The 16,305-nt window shown below is 44.3% G+C and overlaps 1 protein-coding gene across 1 annotated transcript in view; it reads left to right on the forward strand.

Moving 5' to 3' along the window:
* Positions 1 to 16,305, forward strand: part of LOC147733193 (mucin-5AC-like) — a 245,804-nt gene that overhangs the window by 12,001 nt on the left and 217,498 nt on the right. The window contains exons 4-6 of the mRNA XM_086957733.1: positions 768 to 882; positions 5,883 to 5,973; positions 9,853 to 9,962. Coding sequence (XP_086813859.1) covers positions 768 to 882; positions 5,883 to 5,973; positions 9,853 to 9,962 — 316 coding nt within the window. The remainder of the gene's footprint in view (positions 1 to 767; positions 883 to 5,882; positions 5,974 to 9,852; positions 9,963 to 16,305) is intronic.

Here is a 16,305-nt window from a genome sequence, read left to right on the forward strand (position 1 = left end):
GGGTAGTTTGGAGCTGTTGAGGGCTTTTTAAGGTTTAGTGATGGGTAGATTTTAGTGGTGGCGAAGGGTTTTTTAGGGTTTAGGAACTAATGAAGCTTAAGGGTGGTGAGGGGTTTTAGGGATTAGTGATGGGTGGAGTTCATAGGCAGTAATGGTTTCATGGTTCAGAAATGTGTGGAGTTTATGGTGCTGAGAAGAAAAGCACTGAAATGAACACCTCATATAAAAATATTTCTCAAAGTAACACCTGCAGCCATTGCATTTACACCTTAAAACATAAGCATGCAAACACAATTTTTGAAAACAAAAAGACACACTATAAATTGTTTTCTACGAAATGGTAAATGCTGTTCCTAATTTCAATTAAACCGGTTCGGTGAAATAGTTGCTCAGTAATGGTATTCTATGAAATTCTTTTTCTTTAAAATCACAAATAACCCAGAACAATACAATTGTACAAACATATTTCTTACATGACATATGTTTGTATATGACCCAGCACAAATGGTCTTTAAAAGACACAAGCATGTTTACAAACCTACAACAATCAAATGTTCTCCATGGACCTGATCATCACAATTTTTAACCATGCATGTCTTATGTCTGTGCACATTTTCCTTTAATTACTCAAGGAACAAAGAAAGGTGTGCAAAAGTGTTTGTAAAGCATCTTTTTGTTCCAGTGTTTTTCTTAAATATGTAATACTTACAACCAGTGCCTTTTCCGTGATTTCCCATACTAATCCCGCTCCTTCTCTTACTGCACAGGATCGAACTACCCTACAGACGTGCGTGGATCGAAATCAAAACAAAGAACAACTATGTGAAAGTGGTGGCCAAACTTGGCCTCATCTTGGCCTGGGACCAGGAGAGCAGCATTCATGTAAGTAACAGTCTTGCATGATATTTCTGTGTTGGAAAAAAAAGGGACCTTGCCTTAGCCAAATTCACAAAATTGTGTAAAACGTGCCAAACTTCATTAAGTTACAAACTTATGCATTTTACAGCACATGCATGAGGAACTAAAGGTTTTCAAAAACTGTTTTCGAAAATAAAAATCGAAATTGTAATTTGTTTTAAAATACATACAGCGTTTACCCTAACGTTTAAAAATGTCTAAGCAAATTGTGCATCCTTTTAATAAATGCATAAAATATTTTAACCACTTCAGTTAACAATCATAGCCTATAAATTGTCTTTAAAGCAATGTTACTTACCAGGTCCAATTTTTTTGAAAATAATTTACCTTTTAAAATTTTTTACTAACAGTCCCAAGTGTTGAAAAACTACTAAATCACCTATTAAACATTTGAATGCACTCAGTCAACTTTTTAAAAAAAGAATCACCCAAATATGTTTTCTATTCTTACGAATTATCACACCATTATCAAAAATCACTTTTTACTTTTCGCACACATATACACATAAAGCATTGCGTTCAAAGATGTAATTGACTATGTCAAACCTCTCAAAACTGTAATAGCTTTACTAAACAAAAAATATCAAAGAAACATAGCCTTTTTAAAGCATGTGATTTTGTCTATTGGCTTTGTTGTTTTCAGTTACTGTTTAGGGGGTGATTAGGCTAGCAGGGGCTAATTGGCCTCGTCTATTTGGGTTGGTATCGCGGTAGCGCAGTAATGCATTGTCCAAGCCAGTGCCTGTCTCTGTTTAAAAGGAATACTTTAGTACACAAAGAAAACAGAATAATCGACACTACAGGTCACAGAAATGGATTCTTCACTGGTGCATGGCAGCTATACTTGGGGGTGATCATTTCCTATAAACTTTCGCCCTTCTCTCACTCTCTTCCCTTCCTGGGTTTGGGTGTGTCTTGGGCACCTATCAGGCACAGCTGCAGTTTAACCTCCTCTATTGAGTTAATGTTCTTATCTCACCACTGCAGAATTTAATCTGCGTTTAGAACACAGTAGGGATCTGCAGCACACATCTGGTGCCTTTCCTCCTCTGGGAGAAGACGAGTTGGCTGAAAGTGCTTCAGCGCTCAGGTTAAGTCCATGAAGGCCAGACTCTGTGCAGGTATGCTGCCCTTAGCATCGATTTAAGTCTCTGGCGGGCTGCGGGTCAGTTTCTGGGCTTCAGGTGATTTGTGGTGGTGCCACAGGGTCAGGCTCATGGGGTCAACTAAAGGCCCTCTTTTTGTGGCAGCAAGATACAGCCATGGCTCACGCCACTGGGTACACTGCACTGTCCACTTAGGTGCAGTTCAAAAACATTCTATTAGCCCAGACGATTTGGGCACAAATTCAAGATGTTGCAAGGGCAGTGTTCGCTTGGGCACAACTTCACAATGTCCCAGCAGTATGGTCTTCTAAGACACAACTTCTTAATGTTGCTGCAGTGCCAGCCATTAGCCAAGAGAGTCTGCGCAATGGTCCCTGGAACATGCAGATGGCCCCATTTAGTCTTCCTTGGTGGATGGATCCTCAAGTTTCTGGGCCAGCTGGCTTTGGCCTGCCTTGGACAATCACACTTCCAGCATGGTTGGACAGCTTCTCCCCTCTCTCACTAGGTGGGTTGACCTCCAAACTCTTCAGGACATGATGCTAACTTCTTCCTTCCTGGTTGGAATCCAGGTGATGTTCCTGCACCTTTGGGAAACCAGCTATCAGGCAGACACTAACTCTGGTTGCACAGCAGTTTCTGCATACTCTGCAGAGCACTTACTTCCTCAGTCAAAGAAAACTTGGAACTGAAAAAGCATGCCAGTCATGAGCTCCCACGTTCATAGAGTGAAGGCAGAGAGGTCATGTGGATTCTCTGTCTGCACTTTCAGAACTGGTTAGGGGTAGTTTTGCTTCTGAAGTTTCTCTCCATGCTTTTCTCCAGACACATCCTTTGCATAGAGTGATGCTGCACACAGCATGGTAGTCCCAAGCCTGGTGTACCCACAACAGAATCAGAAAGCGTTGGAAACAGTGATCAGCAAATAAACAAAAGTGTGGCCTCCCCTAAAGGACTGTTCGCACTCTGAATGACAGAGTCAGCAGACCCGCCCTTCACCCCACCACATACCAAATGGCAGTAGTCAGAGAATAATTAGCATTTCTTCTCAGCAAGAGGACGTAATTGAATTTTGAAAGAGAGGCCTGTCTACTCTTCACCCATTTGAGTGTCTAGGCCTCCTCACTCCAGCTTCAGGAATGTAAGAAATACACTTCAAATGGAGCCCACATGCCATGCTGGTTCACTTGTGCACGTATTGTAAGTACCACATACGTCACACATGCATATGCATAAAATACACTAGAGATGTTAGTGCTTAGACCTTAGCTAGTGCATTGAAGTAAAAGTTTGCACAAGTGAGCCAGTTGGCCTGCACTCCAGTAACTTAGATAAAATGTTCTGGCCATAACTACTGATTCACAAAACACAGTATTCTGCCACCTCTGTTCTACATGCTAAACCCCTGACAGGGGCAGTAGTGCACTCGTAGTCAAATGAGGACACACAGGTGCACTGCCCCAGGTACAAGGCAGGTCCTAAGCCTCAATTGTGTCAAAGGACCAGCCTAGAGCTACACACACACACATCCACCCACTCACTCATTCACTCATCATCCACCTTTTCACTCATCCATCCTTTCACTCATCCATCCACCCTTTTACCCATCCAGCTACCCTTCCACCCATACATCCAGCTATTTACCTTTTCTCTCTTCCATACTTCCACTCACTCATCAATCCATCCATCCTCTCTCATTATCCATCTGTTCAATCTTTCATTCATCCACTCACCCTTTCACTAATTCATCCAGCCATCCAGCCATCCCTTCACTTACTCACTCGCCCACCTTTTCATATTAATATTTAACTGAGCCTTTTTGAGAAGAGGCCCATCAAAAGCTTCACCCTCGCTGCAGGAGCCATTCCAGGACTGGGACAGAGCGCCACCCAGGGTAGAGACAGGATCCACCACATGGGAGGACAGGAGCCATCACAGGCGGGGGTGAGGGGGCAGGAGCCACCAAATGGGGGGACAGGAGCCATCCCTGGGGGGGAGGCAGGAGCCATCACAGGAGGAGGAACAGGATCCACCAGGGTGGGCATAGGGGTGGGCATGCAGTATTCAGTGTGGGTGCGATTGTGCCATTTCTTTATTTTATTAAATTGTAGACTGCATGTATGAAGAACAAGGTTTGCTTACAATTTAGTGACAGTAATTAAGTTCTGTGAAGAGAACCACGTGCTGCCTTAGCGTAAACAGGATGTGTGGGGCCCTGGGCAGAAAGGGAATGTTTGAGGCCCCTCTAAATTGCAGATACATGACGCATTCAGTACTGTTAGCATCTGAATAGATGTCCCTGCTCCTGAAGCTGCAGCCCCTCCCTCTCAGTCACTTTCAAGCACCTCTTAACAGCTCATCAAGGGCTGGAGGTGTGAGGGTTGCCATCCCACTGTGCCTCTCCATTGCTGGTGGGTATCTGAGCGTTGGTGCTGCTGCATCAGAGTCTGTTACACCGACCTCAACAGCATGGGAGTCAAGAAGGGAGGTGGGTGGAAGCTGTGCCCGGTTAAAATTACGGACAAATGGCATCCGTTAAAGAATCCTTCACGGACAACGGACAGACGGACGAAATTACGGACTGTCCGTGAAGTTTACGGACGGTTGGTCACCCTAAGATCTATAGGGGTGGGCTGTTGGGTTAAATGTGTGGTTTAATGTCAGGCCATTATTGATGTCTTTTCAATAAATATTGCTATCACAAATTAGTGTGGCCAGTACTGCTTCGAACATAGATTCAGTTAGCTAGCATGCGCTTCATGTTGTGCACACGGTATGCCTCCAGGCGCTATGAGTCGTACTTTAGCTTTAATAGCTGTCAAGGGTAAGGTATTGATGGTTCTGGAGTCTAAATCATTCTTGTCAGCAGTTGCTCCTCACATCATTCAATTCTGTGACTGTGAACCAGCAGATTTGAACTTGCACACACATCTCTGCAGCAAACAACTCACTTACTGGTCTATTTGCACCCTCCAAATATTGACACCATCTCAAAGCCAGAGGTAAAAACTGTGGGCCTCATTTTTTAAAAGTGACGCATCGCTGCGTGAAAACAGCGATGCACCACTTTTCATTGGGCCCTCCTTGCGACATGCTGGATGTGTCATATTTATAATATGACGCATCATGTCACAAGGAGTTACAGATACGTCAGTATTTCTGGCGTATCTGTAGGCGCAAAAATGATGCATTGCGGGAGTGTGTCACAAAAGTGACGCAACTTAACATGGGTAAGTACCATTTCAATGTGCCTGCATCAGTCTTACGCCTGCTGTGAGGCAGGCGTAAGATAATGACACATTTGCGTCCTAGAAGTGACGCAGTGAAATCTCATAGCTTTCACTAAGTCATTTCTACAAGGCTTACTTGCATCAAAACGCCCACCCTGCATACATTATACCTGGCGCAGGTATAATGTGGCGCAGGGGTTTACAAAGTGACGCATCTACCTAGATGTGTCCCTTTGTAAATATGACGCAACATGATGCATTTTTTTACCCGGCTGGTGCGTCACAAAAAGTGATGCACCAGCAGAGCAAAAGTGACGCAAGGGCTCATAAATAAGCCCCTAAATAGGCAACATACTCTCTGCGCTGTTTTAAGGCACTTTCTTGACCACAAAAACAATCTTGCATGTAAGGGGGACATATGGAGATGGCGGCTTTGTTTTACCTTCGGTAAAGTGTCTCTCAAAGTGTCACACAAGAGGAACTAAAATGTCACACAAGCACCTACTTCAACACCCAAAGGTCACACATAAGCATATTGAAAACTTGGCATCCATGCTTCCCTCCTCGAAACTCCAGTCTTTCCTTCCTTATTCACGCAATAATACTCCTTCCTTTGCGTGTCTTTCAGTTGGAATTGGATCCGAAATATGCAAACCAGACCTGCGGACTTTGTGGAGACTACAATGGCGTGCCCATCTACAATGAGTTTATTTCTGATGGTAAGCATTCGAGGTTCAAACGTGCTTAAGACCAGTGTGCACACACGTTGCTGCCACCAAACCGCAGTCACGTATTGCGAAAGAACACTGTTATAATTCAGGGCCTTCTTTAAACAAGTGATCAGAAGGGTCGAGGAATAGAGGAAAATAGCCTAGACACCATTAAAAAGAAGCGAAATAAAAGCTCTGGTGAGAACTTTGTAGAGACTAGAATGTAATGCAAGAGCGCCCTTTAGTGGCCATATTGTGAATTAGGCAAACTACATCAACGGTACTAAGTAAAACTGAACTTCGCAGGTCATTCCGCTTTTGGGCGAAAAGGGGCGATAATTGTATCGCAATATCATCAAGGACACGTTAGCGTGTGTTTCCTTGACTTAGCGCCCGTTTCCAGCATGCCTAACTCCGCATCTCTAATGAGATGCAAAGTGGGCATCACTGGGCATGCACCTGATGGACTACCTTGTAAAATATTGTGCAATGTACATCGCTATATTTACAATGAGGCCCACACATTTTTGCATTTTTTGGTGAAACCGCAGCCAAAAACTAACGTCTGCAAAAATGCAGACTTACCTATATCTGACAATGGGGGTGGATTATGCTGATACGACCACAGGGTTGTATCAGCAAGGTTATCGCTCTTTTCCATGGAATATCCCTGGAAAACCAGTGATGTTCCATGAAAAACACCACTATCGCTGGAAAATTATCGCCATCGTGCTATGCGTTGTTAATACAGCGATAGCATGGTGATAATTGCCAGCGATAGCGGCGAAAAAAAAAGTTCTCGCTAACAGCAACCTGTGATAATTATCGCTGCTGCTTGATAATATGCCCCTAAGATTTAATTCGCTTCCAAAACAAGCCAAACAATCGACGTTTAATTCGAAAGATTGAAACAACAATGCAAGTAAGTAATTCGTCAAATTTCCCTTCCGGAAATTCGCTCTTTAGAGTAATGTATCATTCCTTAATTTTCTAGTAGTTAACCTTCGAAAAAGAGCAATGCATTACACACAATTTTGTAGAGATGATTGCATTATAAGTTGTGCTCATATTTTGGTTGCTACCATTCATGTCCATCTAGGACCTTCTCTTAAGCAGTCAAAACGAAAGTGAATGAAATCCTCCATAAAGAGAGAAATATATCTTATATTTTATATTCTATCAAAAGTAACTACAAAGGGGCAGATTTACAAGCAGCTTGCACCACTTTTGCATCATTTTTACCATGGGAAAAGTCACACAAAAGTGGCACAAGGGGCTTGTAAATCTGCCCCAAAACTTCTAAAAGCACAGAAGGAAGAAGAAAAACTAATTGTTCGTCAAGAATTAATTCATGGGACTTGAATTGATTAGACCCTTCCTTCATGGAACTTTTTGCACCTTGTGAGCAAAAGCTATTATTGTATTTTGTAAAGTATTTTTGTACATGAAATGAGTTGGTCTGTGAACCAGAACCGTGTGTCTTTAAAGGAAGTTGTTGAATATAAAAAAAATATCAATAAAGTAAATTGCTAAATTGGTTAAGTTACCTGAATTAATCAACGTGAAGAAAGTAAGTTGTGGCTCTGTGCTGGCTTGCTAATATTATTTATGTACTGTATCAGTCATTTTCAGGACTTCACATCATACCTACAAGTCGGGACTATTGGCTTTGTCAATGGTGTCTAGTGGCATAAGATAAATAACCAGCAACTATGGCTTGTATGTAATATTGAAAAAACTTCCACTTAAAGCCCTTGTGACACCTCGACAATGTTGCTGCTCCTCAGTTTCAAAAAGAGATGGGAAATCCAGAGAGAGAATGACTCTCTTAAAGGATTTCCGTTTCGAGGCACCCTTAAAAAAACCTGCCGGCCCACTTAAAGCTCTGGTCAGTTGGATTACTGACATAATGCGTAGTAGCCAGTGCAGGCCTAATACAACTTTAACCCACAACATTAGTAAATGGGGATACTTACGTCATAGAAAACTGTTCTGCAACGTGTGTCTTCCTTCCTGTGATGTATCCTGTAACAGTATATTTCATTATGTCTGCCTTGTTTTGCCAACATAGACAATGCATTTTTGCCAGCACTTAGCCATATTCCGCATCCCATATGTCATCGGGGAGGTTCTAATATACCCTATTTTAAAAAGAACATGTTCCAAGCTAAAGCCCTCTCTGTGAATGAGTAATTGAGGTGGGTCTTATTGTTAGGCACATACAATACCTGTGTGTTGTTCAGATATTCACACTCAAACTTCCTGGGAGACCTTGTCATAAGATATGACACAAACCACCACAAAGTCTTCAATTTGGAAAACAAATTCCAGGGAACATCTTGACGTGTTCTGGAAAGAAGCCCTAAAGTAAGACAAAGTAGTGCTTTGCTTTACTTTGCATCAAGGCAGAGTCCACTGGGTGGTGCAGGCGTGTTCCCATTCAATCACACATGGATTTTGACGCAAAACCCTATCTACCGAAGAAGGTATGCAGGACATTAAGTAAACAATGTATACCTCCACGCGGCAGGCACAACATTTGAGGAAAGTTTTCTTTTCTCAAAACTGTCCTAACTTTTCCTGTATGTCATAAAGTACAGCACAAATACAAGTTAGAAAGGAAAGAAGTTATCTCTAAGCATAGTGTTTTGTCCCGGGAGGGTACCATTTCAGTAGAAAACCTATGATTGCTAGCAAGCAAACACCCATGTCCTATGGTGCAAGAATCTGTGGGGTGCAAGGCAGCCTAAAGTGTGCCCGCGCAGAAAGAGTGAGAAACAAAGCCATATCTTAGAAAATCTGGTGCTATCCCGCTCTCTTCCTTTCACACAGCACAGTGGAGCAACTTAGGTAGCGGTGCTGTCTGAAGTCTCAGTGAATGTGCTCCTTACCAGGGCAAAAGTCCTAAAAAAAGAATTGGGGGGACGCTGTCACCGGAAGTGACGTCACAACGGGAAGTGACGTCACAAAAAGTGGCTTGCACCATTGGGCTCATTGCCTCCCCTCCTCACCCATTAGATGTGATTGCATTTGAGGAGTCAGCACGTGAGCAGCATGCTGTGAGCTCCGAGCTCCTCGTCCCAGAGAGGCCAAAGAGTGAAGTCTATCTGTTTTGCAGGGGGGACGGCGTCCACCTGGTAAAATAAGTGGTGGGACGCAGTCCACCCGCGTGGTACCCCGACTCGAGCCATGCTCCTTACTGTCAATTACAAGACGCAAAGGTCTATGTCCGTGTTTATCGGACAGTTACCGTCTGCAGCCTACTCTCCCGATTCCCTTAAAATCCTACACGAGATTATGATTTCACTCACCCTGTTTTGAAAGTCTGCCTATGATGTCCCCTGGGCTGACAGAATCACACTGCCTCCACCTTTCCATAGCTTCCTATAGGATCCAAAAAAACGAACATTTTCTACCTAAATAGCCTATGTTTGTTTTTTATACCCCACAGGCATGTAACTTTTTTATCTCAGTTTCCTCCCTTGCCACCTGTGTCTCCACACCACTCGTCAGAGCCTTCCCTTTCCTAACAATCTTTGACTTGCTAGAAATTATAGGAACTGTTGGTACAGGCCAATTCACCACCAATCAATAAAGAGCGGTCTTTAGGCGACTCTCAAACCCACAAAATGTATTCCCGAGATTGGGAAAGAAGCATATCCTTGCTACTCAGTTCTACTCATCATTGTGTAGCGACACTGCCGTTGGTCCCAAGTGAACACACAAATATATTGTTTGCTTCTTGCAATCTCCAGAGTTAGGCTAAGACCCACTTGCCAATTGAAGACTTGCTCAGAAACCATGACAAATAGGTATACATGCCATATATATTTTAACTATACATTTCCGTAATTCAGTGGTAAACACTATTGTCCACTTCCTTTCAAGGTGTTCAGCTGTCGCCATACGCCTATGCCGCATTGCAGAAGGTGGACGGTCCTTTGGAGACGTGCGATGAAGGCGTGCTGCCGACGGACGCTCCGCCCTGCTTTGATACAGTAAGGGTTTCCTATAGAAACTTGCGGGGTCTGTGTGTGTAGGTAGTGGTTCACTAAGGCAATATGAGCACCTGAAAATCAGGTGTTGCTTAGAAGGGTGATTTGGAACTATTTCCCAACACTTTCACTGCAAAAAATAAACAAATGTTTTAAAGTTACATGGCCACCCTAGATTAAAAAAAAAATGGAAAAAATACCATCGCTGGTGGAAGTGTGCATTTCCTGTTTCGCATATTCAGAATGGTGCGGGCGTTATGTCATAAGGGCAGGGGGACCCTCCAGGGGAACAGTAGTGCCAAGATCACAAGTTAGGGATCTTGGCACCACTTCCTGCCCCAAGGACTTGAAAGGAAGTGAGGGAGGAACAGACAGTCCCTGGTTAGGATAGAGCAGGGGTAGCTTGGATGGAGACAAGCTGCCTTAGACGTAGAGGGACACATGTAATAGTTATAGAATGCATATTAAAGTGTAGTCTGGTCCACATACCAGCCTAAGAGTCTTCTCTTGACCCTGCACACATAACACAATAAAAAGATTATGGGGAGCGGGGGCCGGTAAAATAGACAGTAAGAATACATATGTGATCCATTATTTGAATGGGAGTGTCATGTCAGAGACGAACACTTTATTGAGGGGAATATAGAGGGGTGATGAGGACCCTTCAGTCTTTTCAAAGCTGGTGACATGTCATACAGAAAAAATTCACATAGGGAATTTGATATAAACCTATACACATATTGACATAGGATTACAACATAAACTTCTACTGTGGGCCTCTCAGATCTTCTCACACCCTGGGCCAGCCATGTGGTGTTATTGTCTGGTCCCAAATTCCAAATACCCCCCTCCCGCCACTCCAACCCCGTCAATGTTAAAGACATGGTCTGGACAGTGTAGTGTCTGCAGGCCTAGAGGAGAGAAAATACCCTTCACTCTCACCCCTTAGATAAGTACTGTATGGATGACTTTCCATGACTCGTATTCCAGGATCTTCCTAGACCTACATATGTCCTGCGACCAGATCTAGGGGTCAGCACACACCTAGGGAAAGGTAGGGGGGCGTGTGATGCTCAGGCCCACCCTAGGGGTTGATATCGGATGTATGTCATGACAACGCGGGCTTTACCCTGCGCTGCCATAACGACGCTGCTTTTACAACGCAAGTCGTTACAACGACTTGCACTGTAGGCGCTGGATTGTGGAATAGTTTAATTTTCTATTCCAACTCCAGCCCACGTTACAGTAGGGAAGGTGTTGGAATAGAAAATTAAACTATTCCTTTACCAACAGCGCCCTCCAGCGCAAGTCGTTGTAACGACTTGCGTTGTAAAAGCAGCGTCGTAATGGCAGCACGGGCTAAAGCCCGCGTTGTCGTGGCTGTTTACATTGATATCCCTCAACTGGCAACTTCATCAGCATGCATGCTTACTATTCTGATCCCACAACGGCAGTCTGTCTTGTCAAGGGGTCCAGTCCATTTGGTTCTTCAGTGTTGGGAGATAAGGCTCCCTCATTGTATCACTCTGTAGTGTCCTACAATGGCCTCATGCCTATTAGTTCTACTCTTGGAGTGAGCCTTTGTGGAACATTCACCACCACTGCCTCTGTATGGGCGAATGAGTGGATTCACTATCAGCATTGCATGGAAGATGCATCCCCCTTCGTTGCCAGGCACATGTCGGCTGCACAAATGCACTGATCGTAAGTGAAAGTTACATATGAACTTTACTTACCTGCTATTCCCGGCTGGCAGCACAGCATACAGCTATGGTTGTTTTAAAGATGATACACCAAATATGGAGGGCCCAAACAATGTTCCTTCTCGTTGTATCTCTGTCTGACATCAAAGGACTTCTGTGCACTGCAAAGCGGCTTGTTGCACTGAAGACATGCTGCACCTCACTAGAGATAAGAGCAGTGCAGAAGCTACCTAATACTAGCATTAGGTATTTAGATGTAGTTCCTCTCCGCCTTTCATCTTTCATCTTTTTATGACATGTTATTTTATTTATAAGGTTTTATATAGCGCAAACAAAAGCCCAAAGGATATCAGAGCGCTTTACAAAAAGGATGTAAGGAAGGACATAAAAGCAATCTCGGCATCAAGTAAGAATACAAAAACAGGAAAAATTTCATAATTACAAGCCAAAGTAGACAGGGAGAGTAATACAGTAGACAGGTATATAGCAGGCTAAGGTAAGGGAGAGCAGCATCAAATGTCGGTGCAATGGTTGTAGGATCAATGGCTTCGAGCAGGCAAAATAGCCCAATTAAGGTAAGAATTTATTCACTAGGAATCTATTGGCTTCCATTTTGAAGGCAGTCGTTGAGGAGATTCTGCGTATTTCCGGTGGAAGAGAGTTCCATATCTTTGGGGGGAAGGCTCAGTCACAAGTTCTTTTTTTGCTAAGAATGAGTGGTATCAGGAGGAAAGTATTAGCACTTCTTGAGGCTTTACCACCATAGGATAATTCATGCTTTTAATTGTAAATGCCAATGGCTCAAGCTCTCGCAAATGCAAGACCTATTGCATTACAAATGCTTGTTGGATCTGATGTCAGGAAGAAGCATGAAAGGGTTCAGCATTTAGGACTTACACTTTCTAAAGGGAACAATATGTTGCTGTGAATTAAGGTGTCTCCTCATACACCGAACACAATGCAGTCCAGCACATGCCAAAACGTTGCTGGCTGCACAGAGTCACTGCTGTTGTACGTCATAGTTTGATGACTAAAAGTCGCTGCGAACACACACCACAGTGACTGACCTACTTCCGGCAGCGACGCCTCTTCCGCTGTCTGTCAGGGGCTATGAGGCCGCTTTTGCCGTATTGCTCTTCCGGATTTAACATAATATCACCTACAAACATTTCACAAGCTAGGGAGCCAGCGAATACAGTCTTAAATTCGCTGGGGGCTTTTATTTTCGGTAAACAAATTAAAATAAAAACGCAGGGTAAACAGGCAAGCTCCTGTCCTGGTACAGGGAAAATAGGGCAGGATCTGAACCATCCCTCGCTTGGCTTTCTCACACTCGCCTAAGATTAGGCGGCATGTGGTTGTGGAAAGGACCTGGGGGCCGATGTCAAGCCCTATTCGAACATCTCCATGTTCTGGTTTATCGGATGCCCAACATGTTTGTACAGTGGACAGGATGAAAGAAGACAGAACGGTGTCAGAAGGGCGAGAGAACGGGGCTATTGGAGTATGGGAATAAAGAGTGGAGAAAGATGGGAGAGACAGGAAGAGAGAACAAAATGGAAGAAGTATGGGAAAGGGTTGACTGATGTGGAAAGAGTATGGGAGAAGAGGTAATAATGGATGGGTAGAACAGTTGTAAGAAGAAGGGATATCAAATTGGCGAGCAATGGAGAAGGGATTAAAGAAAGAAGAGACAGGACAGGTTCAAGGTTCAAAGGTTCAAAATAAGCTTTATTCGATATTACCAAAGAATATCATATAAGCATACAGTAACAGAAAAAAATAATACAGCACATTTAGACAATTTCATTCAAATAAAAGGGTAAAGGGAAAGATGATCATCATTTAAAAAGAAAAATCAAAAGAACCAGTGTCAGCTTACATAAAAAATTAAAAAGGTTTAAAAGTATAAAAAGAGGAGTAAATTTAGGTAGGACCTTGCAAAGTTCAACATTCCTCCATGATTGCCAATGTAATCCAAAAACAGTAGGACAGGGTCCCAAACATAATTAGATCCCTTCCACCCCGGGTTGAGATGGTGAAAATGGGGGTTAGAATTAATTATTACCACTCCCAGTATTTCCCAAAAAGATCATGATGTAGGGAATGATTTCAAGAAAGGGGGAAAACCAGGGATTGAGGGATAAAAATCATATAAGTCCCATATAGATATTGGGCCGTCTGTCTCTTGTGGCGGCCAAGTTTTCAAGTAAGGGACAATGTTTGTGTCTCTGAATCTCACGAGTACCAGGTCCCCAGGAAGATCCTTATGAAGAGAACCCAGCCAGTCCACCCTCCTGACGCTCCTTATTGCTCCATATAGGTGACGAGGCAGTGGCCTATTTTTTGAGAGCCAGAATTTGGTTTTGTTTAGTAAGTCATGTTGGCTCTCAATTTTACCAGGTGGAAGAGCAGGGACACCAGCAAGTATGCACACGAATGGGGCCGCTTCTGGCGGTAGATGGATTGATTTAATCTTATCATGAGCTGCTCTAGGTGTGGTCAACTGGGGGGAGGAGACACTTAGAGAGTGTTTGGTTACTTTTTGCCCCACTGTACTAGGGCCAGTTAGTTGTGTTTGGCAGCTTTTATCCCGTTTAGAGCCTTCGTGAGTAGGAGGTAACTTAGGACGGTTAAATGTGTCACGGTGCTTGTCGGCCGACAAATTTGACTTGATTGCTGACTCTAAACTAGTAAGCCTATCCCCTAACATGTTAATTTTGTCCAACAACGGGGCTATCAGAGAGCTAAGCAGTTTTTCAATGAGCGGTACTAAAAGCGGGTGTATAGACGGGCTTAAGGGATCTTGGGCCTCAGGAGTCGATGATATCGTTGGGGAATTAACAATGCGTGAACCTGGAGGCGGTGTTTGAGTCCTTTTCACCGATGAAACCTGGGGGGGTGCGATGTGAGGACTACAAGTTCTGTTGAGTAATGTGGGCTGCTCCGAAAGAGTAGACTTAACTGGTAGTATGATGTCGCTTTTGAGCGAAAGGGGGGTTTCTGATGGTGCATAGGTGGTTTGACATAGGAGGTTTAGCTCGTCTAACCAAGAAAACTTTTGCCCAGTTCCTGCTACGGTAGCTGGGTGATCCACTTTAGTATTCATGATAAACAGGGAATACCAACAGATGCATGAGAAATAGTCTTTACCTTCGTGGTGTAATGTCAGGTATGAAAGCCAAGGGGGGTGACCCGCCCCGTCCTCCTCAGGTCCTCTGAGGGCCACAGAGGGCCCGCCCTTTGCCCGGGCTTCGCCCGGCGCTGTCCGCGCGCGTCCCGCGGGGCGGGAGGCGGTCCGGTGCTTTGTAGCACCTCCGGTCGCTGGTGGTGGCGTGTGGAGTGCGCCGCGGGTCCCGGGGCACCTGGGGATTGTAGTCTTCTCTCGGCCGTTTCCCTCACGGCGTGAAAGTGGACCCGCTGTCCCCTGACAGCAAGATGGGTAAAAGAATGCTCCGTCCGCTATGCCGTTGCCCTCACGGCTGGACGCTGACACCAGACCTCAGGTAAGTCCCCCCACAGAGCAATAGGCGGTCCGGTGCTTTGTAGCACCTCCGGTCGCTGGTGGTGGCGTGTGGAGTGCGCCGCGGGTCCCGGGGCACCTGGGGATTGTAGTCTTCTCTCGGCCGTTTCCCTCACGGCGTGAAAGTGGACCCGCTGTCCCCTGACAGCAAGATAGGTAAAAGAATGCTCCGTCCGCTATGCCGTTGCCCTCACGGCTGGACGCTGACACCAGACCTCAGGTAAGTCCCCCCTGTAAGAGACAGGACAGAAAAACGAAGTACAAAGAGGTGATGGAAGATGAAAGACAAACGAATGGAAAATGAAGGACAGAGAGGAGCAAAGAAGGAGTAACCAGAATTGCCAAAAGAAAGCATCTGGGTGAGAGATGGTTTCTCGATCCATTTCTAATGCATTTATATTTAAAGTTGTAGATGTAGAGATGAATTTGACAACGAAATTGAGAAAAAGAAAAATGCCCTTTCTTTCCTTCAGTAAGTAATGTTTCGCGGAAAGACATTGTGGACCTTATTTTTGGGTTTTGGGGTGCTCTGGCCTATTTTTGATCCCATTTTAAGCACCTGTCGACAGGCACCACTAAAAGCCTCCAAGTAGCTACTGATCTCCACCTTCAATGCTAACTGTGGAACAGGTGGCTTTAGTGACAGCTGTCTGATTGATGGCCCACAATCCCCCACTGAGTATTCCCACACTCTTAGGGTAATTGAAGATTACCCTCTTTTAAACAATGAGTGGCCAGTCGAGTCACTCACCGCGTGTGTCGAGCAACGTGCATCATCAGCATGTTGGAGCAGAGTGTCCGCAATGCTTAAGAGGCGGACTAAAATGAAGACCAAAAATCCTAAGGAATAATGTAGTGGAGTCAAATGGAAGCCAAACCTGACCAGTGTGCTTGGAGTCACAGCAGGGATGGGGATGGGACATGTGCTAGAATTGTCTAGCAAATATGTTGATTGGCATGGCCCCTCGGTAACTCTGCACGTCTCCCACTTTGCTACTCTTTATTAAGATACTTACCAACATCCTATGATCAACAAGACATAGACTTTTTCAGGTTTCTAACATGCAAATTTAGCCTAATGTATTTGCAACGCATTCCTTACAACAAGGTGCCTTAGGGA

Source organism: Lissotriton vulgaris, chromosome 2_1, assembly GCF_964263255.1.
Source record: "Lissotriton vulgaris chromosome 2_1, aLisVul1.2, whole genome shotgun sequence".
NCBI classification, from domain to species: Eukaryota; Metazoa; Chordata; class Amphibia; order Caudata; family Salamandridae; genus Lissotriton; species Lissotriton vulgaris.